At 35.8% G+C, this 15016-nt stretch overlaps 1 protein-coding gene across 1 annotated transcript in view; it reads right to left on the reverse strand.

The window, feature by feature from the left end:
- Window positions 1-3366: 3366 nt before the first annotated feature.
- The window catches only part of LOC149811887 (cytochrome c oxidase subunit 5b-2, mitochondrial-like), a 40072-nt gene continuing 28422 nt past the window's right edge, over window positions 3367-15016 (reverse strand). The window contains exon 6 of the mRNA XM_089993719.1: window positions 3367-3725. Coding sequence (XP_089849845.1) covers window positions 3669-3725 — 57 coding nt within the window. The 3' untranslated portion in view covers window positions 3367-3668. The remainder of the gene's footprint in view (window positions 3726-15016) is intronic.

Below are 15016 nucleotides of genomic sequence, written 5' to 3' on the forward strand. Positions count from 1 at the left end.
AAAAAAGACCAATTGAAGTGGAGGGTTTCTTCAAACAACAAGGAGTTAAGGCAACTATTCAATCAAATGATATTGAGCATGTTTCCCATCTCTTCTCGAGAAACAAGTAGGATATTTCTTTGCAAAATTGTGCTCAATTTCATGTGTAGCAATTCCACCAAGATCTCTTCGTTAGTTAGGGGAAGAATCATCATGAATCGGATTTTTTGAGGAACGTATCGAGAGAGAATTTGATTTGGTTAGACAATATATGGTTCGTAAACAAGGATCGGTTTTTTAGCAAGGTACGGAATGTAGAGACTAAGCCAAAATTGCCCCCACCCCCTTAGTTGGGTTCTAATTGGTTTCATTCCAACTAGTTCTAACTTTCAGTTACCTTTTTGATATATTATATTATTTGCAAGTTTTAATTTTTCTTGATATTACTTTTAGAAACTCCAAATTATGAAATTTTCATATTGGTTCTTATATTATTTTTAGAAACTCTAAATTATAAAATTTCTACTTTAGATCTTCTAGTTGGATCTGACCCCAATTAGATCCGGTTCAAATACAAGCAAGATCCAAACTTTAAAAAGAATATCAATTCCTTTTTAATACTTTAATGATTTCTTCTTATTTTAAATTCATAATTTAATGAATAATTCAAGTGTAATTATTTTCTTAATATTAATTAGGCATAGTTTATAATTAATTGTTGATTAATTATCAAATAAATACTAATTAAATATTCTTAATAATTAATGCTTAATATTTAATTCAACAAATGCTAATAAATCTTAATTAGCCAGGATAAATATTAAGTCACCTAATTGATTAATATTTTCATAAATAGAATTTGCCACACAAAAATTCTCTTTATTTTGATTAAAATTTCAAGAAATTTGTAGATCTTACAGTTAGGGCTCACTATGATGCTTCGTGGCCAAACTCCTGTTTGAATCTGGGTTGAAACATTTTTTACTGCCATGTGGCTCATAAAATTGATTTCCCACACCTAATCTAACGATGAAATCTCCCTTTGAGGTCATGTTTGGTAATAAACCAGATTATTCATAGTGTTTGGATGTAGGTGTTTTTCGTAACTCGGGATTATGCCAACAACAAGTTTGATCCCAAAACTCTACCGTGTTTTTGGGTTATAATGCTCAACATAAGGTATAAGGTGCATGTTTCTTCCCACCGGGCACGTGTACACATCTAGACAAGTGGTGTTTGATGAAAGTGTCTTCCCATACCTTAAACCAGGTATTTTTTTCTTCAAGTGAGCAGTAAATGAAAATAGAACACACTATACGCAGACTTTAATGTGGTTCGGTGAAAATCGTTACCTACGTCCACGAATCAAACGATTATTCCACTCAATGGGGATGTTGGGTTGACACTTTGATGATACATGCTGTTAGGTCATGGATCCATGATCGACATAAGAGCAAGTTATAGGAAGTTAGCCAGATTCGGTAAATCAAACGGGATCTGATTAATAATCGGAATCCAGATTTGTGTCTGAACATGAGTTCAAACCTAATATGAATCCAACAGATTGACGGAGCTGATAACATGTGATTAGCTAATGGGATCCGGATTTGCCATTACTTTTTCTCCCATTTCCTAACCCTGCCTAGAAGAGTCAATGTCCCCATCCCAAGGCTGGTAAACGAGACAAACAAGCTGAGCTGAGGATGTCGAGCTAAGTTAATGAAAAGTGAACCCATACTTGTGCTCGCCTGCTCATATGAGCCAAGATCATGAGCCGAGCCCAAGCTCTATGAGCTGATCATCCGATGATTTGTTTGTTTCTCAAAATTAGATAATAGACAAAGGGAGAAAAAGCTCAAAAAAAGTGTGGAGGCTAGCTAGAGAGAGAGAGAGAGAGAGAGATGAAGCTAGGGTCAATGGCAGATCCACCAAACATCCCTTAAGAATGAAGGAGGGATTGCAGGAACCTTTTAGAAGTATGAGGCATTCTCTCTATCGAGCAAGCACAAGATTAACTCAACTAGATAAACAACGCTAGGGGTTGAAGTAGGGTGCAAATGGTTCTAATTCTGGTTGAATGTAGCCAATACCAGATCCGATTGATGGGATATTGGTTAAACGGATTCAGACTCAGATTGTGAAAATCTCGTACCAAATCTGGTATATTTACCCGTAAGCAGATTCAGATATCCATCAAATTCACATATCTGCCAGATTCGGCAGCAAAAATCAAAACCATATCAGCATCACATTATCATCAGATATGGTTTTTGACTTACCAAATCTAACTAAAGAGAGTAGGATTCAGTCAGAAATCAGATAAAAATCCAATCCATTTACCTGTTGAAGAAGGCTCAGTGTCGAGGGGTTGAAGAAAGTGCATTTTTGCAAACTTGATTCCACTACAGTAAACAGTTCACTCGCCAGTGATGACAGGTTGACTAATATTAATAAATCTCATTGAGCAAAATATCTCACATTTGAAAAATCTATCTTTTGAGAAAATCACAGGAAAATAATATGCATAAAAATATGAATACTATATAAATTTCACTGAGTGTTTTTATCGCACTGATGCCACAATAACATGATATTTTCAAAATAAGAGATATTTTGAAAACGTTAACCTTTTTTAATGTAATATCACCCTTTGAAAGTTTTACGATAAAATCAAGATATTCCAGAACAGCGCCCATATTTGTGACTGTGGTTTAAAATGTAAACCCAAGGTAAATTAGATATTCTGCACGAGCATAAAATGATGAGCAGAAAGGTCAATCATGCTCATCAAAGGACTGTTCCATCATCTTCCTTCACCACATGCCATTGTTAGTCCAAGGATTCAGATGGTCACCAACAGCACTTTCAACCGAACATATAAAAATCCACTTCATCTTTTATTTTTTGAAAGGCAAGCTGGGGTTAGGCAGACCCCACCAGTTACACAACATACCATTGTGTTTTGAACTTGCAACGTCCCAACACATGGTGACGTGCACTAACAGCTCCTACCAAACAAGGGGAGCCCCCCGTTGGTGTCATCCACTTCATCTTAGGCATGCTTGACATCGTTCAAAAGGCTGCGTTCAAACGAACATGTTTCACTGAGCAAAATTCAATTTTATCTAAATTCTTTTTAATTCTCAATTCCTGGCCACAATTCATAATACGGGGAACATCTAAAAATTGAAGTATATATCACTTTTGGTTACACATCTAAAAATTGAAGCATATATTACTTTTGGTTACCTATTTTTGAACTGGAAAGGAATAAACCCAGTAATGAACTAAAACTTAATGACATGACAAATTGGCAAAAATGGTCTAGATGTTGCACAAATACAAGAAATGGAAATAATCAGAAAACACACACACACACTTGAAACATAACCAATTCCCTAAAGCTCATGGCAGCATTGCATGAGATGGGAGTGTGCACTAAGTAAAACTCAGCAGGTGTCTATTATTTTTGGTGCGTCTGAAAAGTTAAAATATATCCAAGACCCACCATAATCCAAAAATCAATAACGCACCAAAGATGGTGCAGAGCAATTGCGGCATGCAAAGGGAATTATAAATAAATTTTTTAAAAGAAAACTACATTTGAAATAGAACAGCGACGTTCTAACCATAACAGATTGTTTATCTTGCCGAATCTTATTCAGAAAGATGAATTGTTTGGGTGCAAATCAATGATCATCATCATCATGGCCATCCGGAGGACCTCCTTCACCGATCACCTCAAGCTGAAAAGATCATGTAAGAGAAATCAGACCAAGGATGCTCTCCCTTGGATGCATCATAAATACCAGTACACTACTCCAGCACTTACAGCAAATATACTAGCATCTTCAGCCTTATTTAAATAACATCAACATTAAAAGTTAAAACCCATAATGTGAGAACTCAGATGAGAAACAGCCTATGATTTTCTGGTTCCAAATACCAAGTTATCTCGCTGGACTATTATCATCATATCAGTGTGCATCAGAAGCAACTTAAGTGACCAACCTACAGGGGTCAAGCTCCTCTCTCACCAAATCATGCTTGCCCAGTCCCCTGTAGCTCTTAACCCAGACTTAGCCAAGACATGCTACCAAGCAGGGTAACGAGTATACCACTCTCAACACTGTTCCCACAAAGGCAAAAGTGGAAGTGTTGATGTGGCTACAAGGATCTTCAATCAGATACTACGTCAATAAAATAAATTTCTGTCTATACAACTCACCATTAAAATAATTTTGACAGCATTTTTCTAGGAATTCATTTTCCAAACAATATGGATCAAATTTACAATGATTAGCATCTGAAGCCCAGCAGTTTTATGAGTGAGAAAAAAACAAAAGGAATATCAATACCTTGTGATCATGAATGAAGTATAAGTGTGTATTTCAATATAACATATTGCAAACTTTGTATAATTGCGTAATATTGAACATAAACAGAAACAATTATGAATGAAGTAAATATAACATAAAAACAAACAACTATGAATGAAGCAAATATGACATAAAAACAAACAATTATGAATGAAGCAAATATAACATAAAAATAGACAATTATGAATGAAGCAATATAACATAAAATCAAAACAATTATGAATGGAGCAAATATAATATAAAACAACAGCCAATTATGAATGAAGCAAATATATTATAAAAAACACAATTATGAATGAAGAAACTATCACATAAAAACAGACAATTATGAATAAAATAGTGTGTAACTGTGTGTGTTAATATCAATGTCACCGATATCGGAGATATTTTGAAAATATCACAAGAAATACCGATATTTTAAGGTAGCCGATATTGAAGATAATATCTCACAATATTTTCAAAATATCACTAGAAGACAAAATATCGCAATATTATCATGATAATATTATGATATTTTTGGGAAAAAAATCTTTTTTTATTTTAAGTTTGCATTTCCTATTTTTTTGTTTCTTTTATATTTTAAAACCTTTAAAACATGTTTCTTTATATTTTAGAAAGAAAAATAATGCAAAACTTATTATTTTCTTAGTTTTTTTGTTGTTATTTATATTTTTCAATTTTTTAAACTCTCGAGATTTATCAACTTTTGAAAATCTCTCCAAAAAATACCCTCGCCGAGAAATTGAAAGTGCAGTAGGATCGAGGCAACGAGCACTAGAGGGGGGGTGAATAGTGCTTTTAAAAATTGTCTGCGGAATATAAACGTATTTTGCAATTTGAAAAGCAATCACACAAAGGAACACAAGATTTTATCCTGGTTCGGTCTTTCCCGACCTACATCCAGTCCCCAAGCAAAACCCGCTTGAGATCTCCACTATCAACCTTGTGTAACTACAAGATCATACAGACAAAATCCGGTCTCACTTCCAGTAACACTCCTACTGAAAGCAAATAAATCATTTAAACCAAGGAGTCCTTCCTTTTACAGAAAATAAGTAACTTACAATACAACTTATGAGTCCTTTTGAATGCAAATAAGATGCAATTGGCTTTTGAGGTTGTTGAAATACTCTACTCACGAATTCGCTATCTCTCAAAGGAATTTGAGTGAAAAAACTGAAGTGAAAATATCACGTGAGTGAGAAAATGAATATGAGTGAAAAGCAGAGTAATTGTTTCAATTTGATTGAATTAAAATGTTTTTTAGTGTAAAATGCACTCATATTTATAGTTGAAAGTTTTCATACGTTGAGGGTATGAAAGGGTGTCAAAACAGTCCATTTTGAACGATCAAAACGTTTGAAAAATGAAAAGACACGCCTTTTTTGAAGTTTCAGGAAAAACGGCAAAATTAGTCGACTGAAACAGTAGTTAGTCGACTAATAGTTAGTTATTAGTAAACTGAAAGTTATCGTCGGTCGACTGATTTGTTAATCGAGCCGTTTGAAAATCTGAACTTTTGAAACTTAGTCGACTAGAGATAAAATTAGTCGACTGATAATATCATCAGTAGACTGAAAAACCTTTCAGTCGACTGCTGCTAAAATTTTCTGAAAAACATACATTCTGTCCGGTCGACTGATAAAAGCATCAGTCGACTGCTGCTAATTTTTCAGAAAACACATGTTTTGTTCAGTCGACTGATAAAACCATTAGTCGACTGCTGCTAATTTTCCAGAAAACAGATATTCTGTCCAGTCAACTGATAAAAACTTCGGTCGACTAACTTGACAAAAATGACTTTTTAGAAAATATGGCGCAAAAGAATTAGTCGACTGGTAAGTCTATTGGTCGACTAATAAACACGAAAATTTAAGAAAAGAGTTTTCTAAAAAGATTTTCAAGAGGGGTTCTTTTAGAAAAGTTTTTCTAAAGACTTTTTAGGTAAAATGCAACCTAAATATGCACTCTAAGTAAGGCTCTTATAAGAATCTAAGACTTTTAATGAATTTAACATTTGCACACTAGTCTTCAAAGATTCTTCATCGAATTCTTCAATATCTTTATTGCCTTAGCTGAAATGCAGTTGATTTCACTTGCTCATCATCAAAACCTTGTACTTGAAGTATCATGTATGGTTTCATTGTCGTAACAAAAATTACCTTCAACAATGCCGGTGATCTATATATATATATATATATATATATATATATATAAACCATAATATATATATATATATTACAGATGCATGTAACATGTTTATATTTTTAATTTTATCTGTGCAAAATACATATAATAAATAATATAAATAAACATATATTACATACATGTGAAAAGATACAGAGAAACAGATTATATATAACGTATTATAATACTGAAAAACATATATAATATAACTCAAAACACTGATTATATACCTGTGAAAACACAAAATATATATATATATATATATATATATATATATATATATATATGTGTGTGTGTGTGTGTGTGTGTGGAAAAATATTTGCTACTAATGAAGGCAAGAAACTAATGAGCTAAAAATCATAGGTGCAAGTTGTATCGACCCAATCTAACCACATAGATGTGTTCAGCAAGGTTTGTTTGCTAAGGATCAAACCTTGGATCATGCTTCTCTGATGTAAAAATGTGATCTTTGAGTTATGAAATTTTGGCACATTGTAGGCTATTGATTTTTTTACCCCTTTAAAAACCTAATTACTTGTCAGAATCACATGATTCAAAACAAGTTTCCTACTAAACAAACCATGTACATCACATCCGTACCATTTGATCTACAAAAAATTGAAAATTGAAGAAAAAAGTGATTTCTACTCATTAGTTCCTTACCTTCATTAGTAGACAATATTTACCTTATATATATATGAGTAATGCTAGGTTCTCCCGGAGTACCTACTCCCACATACTAGAAATCATGATTGTAGGTTGTATCTTATCAATTAAACCTTATGGATGTACTCAACATAGTTTATTTGATAGGAATCATGTTTTTTGGACATAAAAGTAATATTTTTTAAGTCATGAAATTTTGATACATTGTGAGTCGTTGATTTTTAAAGGTCTTAAAAAACATACATATATGCTATAATCACACGATCCAAAACCTGTTTTCTACTAAATAATGTTTATAGATCATATCTATAGGGCCTGATCAACTAAAAAAGTTTAAGAAATTTGACAATCTAAAGTTTCTATTAGGTGGGAGTAGCTACGCTGGGAGCACCCTATCATTACCCTATATATATATATATATATATATATATATATATATATATATATAATGATACAGTGCTCCCGAAGCACCTAATCCATAGAATCTTTTGAGATTCAACGGCTGTGATGCATGCAGAAATATGACTGCTCCCACTTTAAATATGCATGCAGCTACCTTAAATGGTACCTGTATGCTTTGGAAATTCTCAGTAGTTACCTTAAATGGCTCTCTCTCTCTCACAAACAGATGCATATGTGGTTCTCTCTCTCGTCCTTTTCCATGTGGCTACCTTAAATTATATTCTCTCTCTCACAATTAGATGCATTAGTGGATCTTCGACATGGATGATGGCATGTGAGCACATGCATCCATGTCCAACAACTTCTATTGGTTTTCTAAAACACTCTCTCTCTCTCTCTCTCTCTCTCTCTCTCTCTCTCTCTCTCTCTCTCTCTCTCCCCGCAAATCCGGTACCGGATTTGCACCACATAATAACTTACTAAGACCTAACAATCCCCTGTCCAGCATGAAAATAGTGAAATGAGCAGCTGGAGATTCATACTGAATGCCTGTCAACAGATCTGCCCAACACATTATAGAAAAGATGCAACAAATCGAGGTAGAGTCTGTTGATTAGATGAATGTTTCAAAAGTTACTGTGAGAAATTGGCTGCGATCCACCACCTATGACAAAAATCAAGTATACTGAGGCCATACCATATAGATAACTGGTCTATCAAGAGGAGATGACCTAGTTGAAAATGAAGTTAGTGTCTACCATCAAGCACATGTTGCAAATCAGGAGCAAGATACCTTGCAAACAATGAGATCCGTTGGGATCCAATTTACAGTTTGAAGTTTTTTTTTTACTTTATTTGAATTTTGGCACTAATTGTGAATTGTTTTTAAATTAAAGGGTCTTTAGGATTTCTTATTCCACATGTAAGTGTTAGAATAGCTATAAAAGGGGGAATAATTGATCAAGTTTATTTACTTGTTTCTTTGCTTTGTTATTTGCTTTCATAGAATTTTGGCACTCATAGATTAAAGTACTATAGATTATAATTTAGTTTTTGCTTTCTTTCAATTACATCAAGATAATATGGCTATATATGACTTAATGATAAAAGCATTCATATTTGCAGCATGCCAAGATGGCTGCATGGTTTCATGTAATGAAATGAAGAGAAACCATGACAGCACAATAACCTTTTGGAAACCATGCACCCAATGTTCATAGCACAAACATGGAAATGGTAATATAATGCAAGAGCATTGCTCACCCTGATTGATTCGGATGGGGGAAGTCCTCCAGATATATATATATATATATATATATATATATATATATATATATATATATATATATATATATATATAGAGAGAGAGAGAGAGAGAGAGAGAGATTGTTGGAAACAGAATTTTTTTCTTTAGAAAACCAATAGAAGTCGTTGGACGTGGATGCATGTGCTCACATGCCATCATCCATGTCCAAGATTCACATATGCATTTATTTGCGAGAGAGAATCATTTAAGGTAGCTGCATGGGAAAGGTTGACAGAGAGAGATCCACGTATGCATCTATTTGTGAGAGAGAGAGCCATTTAAGGTAAAAGCATGCAGGTACCATTTAAGGTAGCTGCATACATATTTAAAGTGGGAGCAGCCATATTTCTGCATGCATCACAACCGTTGGATCTCAAAAGATCCAACGGCTAATAAAAGGGAGTAGGTGCTCCAGTATCATTACTATATATATACAAAGAGTAGTGCGTAGGTGCTGCATGACCACTTCCGAACATGACCAAAACGAACTTGTGCTGAGCGTCCATCGCGCGGGCAATGGACGCTCAGCAGCGCTGTTTCTGCAAAAAGACTTAGCAGCAACAAAAATCACCGCTAAAGGTGTTATTTGAAGCAAACTTGTGCTGGCCGTCCAGCACGAGCGCAATGAACGCTCTGCGCGAGTTCATTCTGGTCATGTTCGAAAGTGATCATAAACCTACACATTTTCGTATATATATATATATATATATATATATATATATATATATATATATATATATATATATATATATATATATATATATATATATATATATATATATATATATATATATAAGGTAGCTGCATGCATATTTAAAGTGGGAGCAGCCATGTTTCTACATGCATCACAGCCATTGGATCGCAAAAGATCCAATGGCTAATAAAAGGGAGTAAGTGCTCCAGGAGCATCCTATCATTTACTATATATATTCTGATTTCACTTATATAATATGTTTTGCAGATATATGGTATAGAATTTATACTATATACATATACATATATATAAGACTACTGTAACAGTGGACGGTCTTAATGCTGAACGTGCTACGAGCATTGAATTAAGCCTATTAGCGGGGGTCATGACCGCTGCTAATGTGCTGGGCAGAAAAACGTGAATTAGTGGTGGTTGCGACCACAACTAATTCCCGTTTTAACTTAAAAAAAAATTATCGCCGCTGATCCACGTGCGATCAGCAGCAGAAAAGTGTCTGATAACAGTGGACGATTTGCTCGTCCACTGTTACAGAACTCTCTCTCTCTCTCTCTCTCTCTCTCTCTCTCTATATATATATATATATATATATATATATATATATATATATATAAAACCGAGCAAAAGGGTGAGAGGACAAAGAAGAAAAAAGGTGAAAGAAAGAAAAAAGAAAGTGGAAAAAAAGAAAAGGGAAGAAGTGAAAAAAAAGAAAGGGGGGGGGGGGGGGGGGAAGAAAAAGAAAAAGGGGAGGAAGGGAAAAAAAAGAAAAATAAGAGGGTGGAAGGTGTGAGGTCAAAGGAGGAAGAAAAGGAAGAGGATAAAAAAAACAAGAAAAAAAGAAATGGGAAGAAGGAAAAAGAAAGAAAAAAGGAAAAATAAGAAGAGGGTGGAGGGCGAGAGGGCAGAGGAAAAGAAAAAAAAAGAAAGAAAAGGGAAGAAGAAGGAAAAAAAAAGGGGGGAAATGTATCTGGTAGTCTCTGTTAGAATACAGTTTGCATATGTGTATGGATCTGGATCCAGATCCATACACATATTATATGAAACACATGTTAAATAGGATCTCATTAATGGCATACTTGTAATATGTATACTTCTTTACTATTATAAGGTTTAGGGTTTTTGGAGGTCGAGCATTGTATGATGCCCCAGCCTTTGCATCTCTCTCTCTCTCTCTCTCTCTCTCTCTCTCTCTCTCCCTGTTTCCTGTGAAGGTTGTACCAGATATCAAATCTGATATGGTATCAGAGCAAAGGTTAATTGCGTGAAGAAGTTCTGAACAGCAACCCCAGATCGTGATTCTCCAGCGTGAACAACTCCCAGCGTAAACAGTCCTTCAGCGTCGACTGTGATTCTTCAGCGTGAATAGCAAACCCAGATCGTGATTCTTCAGCGTGAACAACTCCCAGCGTAAACAGTTCTTCAGCGTGAACAACTCCCAGCGTAAACAGGTCTTCAGCGTGATTCTTCAGCGTGATCCGTTTCTCTTTATCTCAAATTTCATTCTTCTGAAATCTGAAATCTCATCTCTATTCTGAAAGGTGGTACCTTTTTCTTCTCTTTTCTTTCAGCGTGCTCATTTTTTTTCCTGTTACTCATTTTTTATTATTCTTGTTCATTGGTATTAGTTTATCCTCTTCATTCCATCGTCTGTGTTGATTTCATCTTCTCTTCAACACCAACGACTGGCTTTCAGACCTGTGTTGGTTCCATCTGCACTCAACACAAACCGACTGCAGTTCCCTTTTTATTACAAACCAGTTTTCTCTTATTCCACAAGTTTTCTTTCCTTTATTGATGTTTCAGTGTTCTTTGTGCAACACTTTGGTAGTACAGAACTTATTCACTGTTTCACTGCTATGAATTTCTCTTCGTCATCTGGTCCCTCTGCCAATTTCTTGAGTCAGCTCGTTACAGAAAAACTTACTCATTCTAATTTTTTGACCTGGAAGAGGCAAATCCTTCCTTTTATACGGAGTCAGGATCTCGATGAACATTTGGATAGTTTAGTTTCTATACCACCGCGGCTTATTTTGCAGGAAACCAAGGATGAGAAGGGTGACACAATTACCATTTCCATTAAGAATCCAGAGTATACAGCTTGGAGGAAGCGAGATCAGTCTTTGGTTGCTTATATTACGTCAACACTCTCTCAAAAAGTGTTGGTTACTCTTTCAGATGATTGCACTGCGGCAGATCTGTGGAGTAAGCTGTCTCAGACATACTCTCAGATATCAGAAACCTGAGTTATGTACTTAAAAAATGAATTTCAAAGTTTAAAGAAAGGCTCCATGACCGTCATGGAATACATAGGTCGCTTGAAGAGTATTACTGATCAATTGGCTGTTGTTGGAAGTGCTATTGCAGATAAAGATAAAGTTCAGCAACTTCACAATGGATTGGGTCCTGATTTTGACATGTTTACCATAGCTTTATCATGCCTTCCTCACTTGCCCACTTTTGACGATCTCCAAGCGAAATTTCTCCAGCATGAGATGATTATGAAGCAAAGGGCAGAATGAAATGAGTCAGCTCGTCCTCATTCAGTTTTGGCCATGGACACTTCTGTAGGATTTGGACGAGGGAATGGAGGGTATCAAGGAGGCAGAGGCCGCGGACGTTTCGGGCAGGGAGGACGTGGTATCTTACCTACACCTAATATTTCAGGGGCTTTTAATACAGGGAATCAGAGGAGAGTGCTCACTTGTTTCTTATGTAACAAAAGAGGACATGTGAAAGTTGATTGTTGGTTCAATCCACAGAATAGAGGAAAACTAAACAAAATTGAAAATAAATCAACTACTTTTGTGGACACAAAAGTGCCATCCACAGATGTGCAACAACTTTTGTTATCAGCATTGTCACAGATGACGATCAAGCAAAATGAACAAGGCGAATGGTATGTTGATTCAGGTGCCGCCACACATGTTACGGGTAATGCGGGTAAGTTATCTCACTTATTGCCTTATTTTGAAAAAGGTAGTATAGTTACCGGAGATGGAACTTATCACTCCATTAGTCATACTGGCAATGCACATATCCCTATGCCAAAGTCCTCACTTCATTTGTCAAATGTCCTTCTTGCTCCTAATATTAAAAAGAACATTGTTTTTGTAGCTAAACTTGTTGACGATATGAATTCTTTCGTCGAATTTACTCCCTCTTTTGTTTATGTTAAGGATCTACGAACGAAGGAGACGTTCGCTAAGGGGGAGCGACAAGGAAACATGTACGTCTTCAAGGAGATTCCTCCAGTGTCTTCGCCCTCAGTCCCAGTCCTTCAGTTGAAGTCGTCCAAGCATTCTTCAGTGTCTTCGCCTTCAGAGTCTTTGTTTTTTCCTTCATTGGAAGTTTTTAATTCATCTCATTGTAATAAGTCAGATATTTGGCATAGTCGTTTGGGACATTGTAGTCGAGGTTTCGTTGAAAATCTTGTATCTGATGGTCTCCTTCCAAAGTCTAGTTTAAGTTCATTTTTTGATAATAATAATAAATGTTCTTCATGCGAACTCTGCAAAAGCCATGTTCTTCGTTTTCATATTATCAATAAAAGAGCTTCAAAGCCATTTGAGATTATTTGTTCCGATGTTTGGGGACCCGCACCTATTCCTTCTCTTTCTGGCAGTCGTTACTATGTTGTCTTTATTGATTCTTATTCCCGTTATACTTGGATATATTTCTTAAAACACAAGCATGAAGTTTTTCAAATATTTCGGGAATTCCATTCGATGGTCAAAACAAAGTTTGCTTGTGATATTGTGCATTTACAATGTGATGATGGAGGAGAGTATTCATCGAACGAGTTTATTGCCTTTCTTCGAGATAAAGGAATAAGCCGACAGGTTTCTTGCCCTAATACTCCTCAACAAAATGGGGTTGCGAAGAGGAAACACAGGCATATTGTCGAGAGCGCGATGAGCATGTTACATGATAGCAATGTGCCCGTTAGTCTCTAGACAGAAGTTTTTCACACATCTGTTCATATCATCAATCGTCTTCCTATGGCACTCTTGGATCGGAAATCTCCCTATTATACTTTATTTGGGCAACGTCCCTCTTACGATGAACTGCGTGTTTTTGGTTGTGTATGTTATGTACATATTGATTCATCTCTGCGAAATAAGTTTCAGGACAGGGCTGTCAAGTGCAGATTTGTTGGGTATGCAGATGAATACAAAGGTTATCGATGCTATGACCCTACTACAAAACGTATTAGGACCTCCAGAAATGTTGTTTTTGATGAACAAAATTTTCAGGTCAATGACTCTGCAGTGTTGCCACCTCGAGAATTAGAAGTATATGATCCATGGATGAGCGCAGATCTTTTTGCTAATGCAGGAGAAACATGTCACACAAATTGTCCTTCCTTCGGCTTGAGTAGGGAGTTGAATGACTCACAAATGCATGGTGAATTATCTCCAGTTGAGCCCCCCCCAGTAGAACGTTTCTCTGGACAGATATACACTAGACGGGACAAAAATACAGCGCCGAGGAATGTGGAGGAAAGCATCGCCAATGATTCGGCTCAAAGGCCGTCACGCATTAAGCATCCTATTCAACGATGGGTGAGTTATGAGACCTTCTCCCTTGATTTCCAGTTGTTTATGTCTCAACTCACAAAACAGGATGAACCCACTTGTTTTAATCAAGTTCTTCAATCCCGTCATTGGACTGAAGCTATGAATGAAGAAATGAAAGCTCTTCATGAATGCCAAACTTGGGAAATAGTCCCTCGACCAAAATGAAAGAATGTAGTTGGCTCAAAATGGGTTTATAAAATAAAATATAAGCATGAAGGAAGTATTGACAGATATAAGGCGCGACTTGTTGCTCGCGGATTCACACAACAATATGGTGAAGACTACGACAAAACTTTTAGTCCCGTAGTCAAAATGGGTACTATTCGTATAATCATATCCCTAGCAGTCGGTCAAGGTTGGAGCCTTAGCTAGATGGATGTTAAAAATGCATTCTTGCATGGAACTTTAAAGGAAGAAGTGTATATGGAGCAACCACCTGGTTATGCCGAGAAGGATCCTATTGCCTGGGTGTGCAAACTAAGGAAATCTCTGTATAGGTTGAAACAGGCGTCATGTTCCTGGTTTGAAAGTTTCTCTATGCAGATTCAGAGTTATGGTTTTAGAAGATGCTCTCTGGATCACTCACTCTTTATTTACCAAAAGGCGGACATTGTTATACTTCTTATATATGTTGATGACATTGTGATCACTGGGAGCTCAGATAGTCATGTGCAAGACGTGAAACAGTTTTTAATGAAAACTTTCAAGATGAAAGATTTAGGGGAGTTGCGGTACTTTCTTGGTGTGGAAGTTGACAGACAACAAGACACATTGACACTAATGCAACAAAAATACACTCTTGACCTTC

The sequence above is a fragment of the Nuphar pumila genome, chromosome 17 (assembly GCF_984573655.1).
Source record: "Nuphar pumila chromosome 17, dmNupPumi1.hap1.1, whole genome shotgun sequence".
Taxonomy (NCBI): domain Eukaryota; kingdom Viridiplantae; phylum Streptophyta; class Magnoliopsida; order Nymphaeales; family Nymphaeaceae; genus Nuphar; species Nuphar pumila.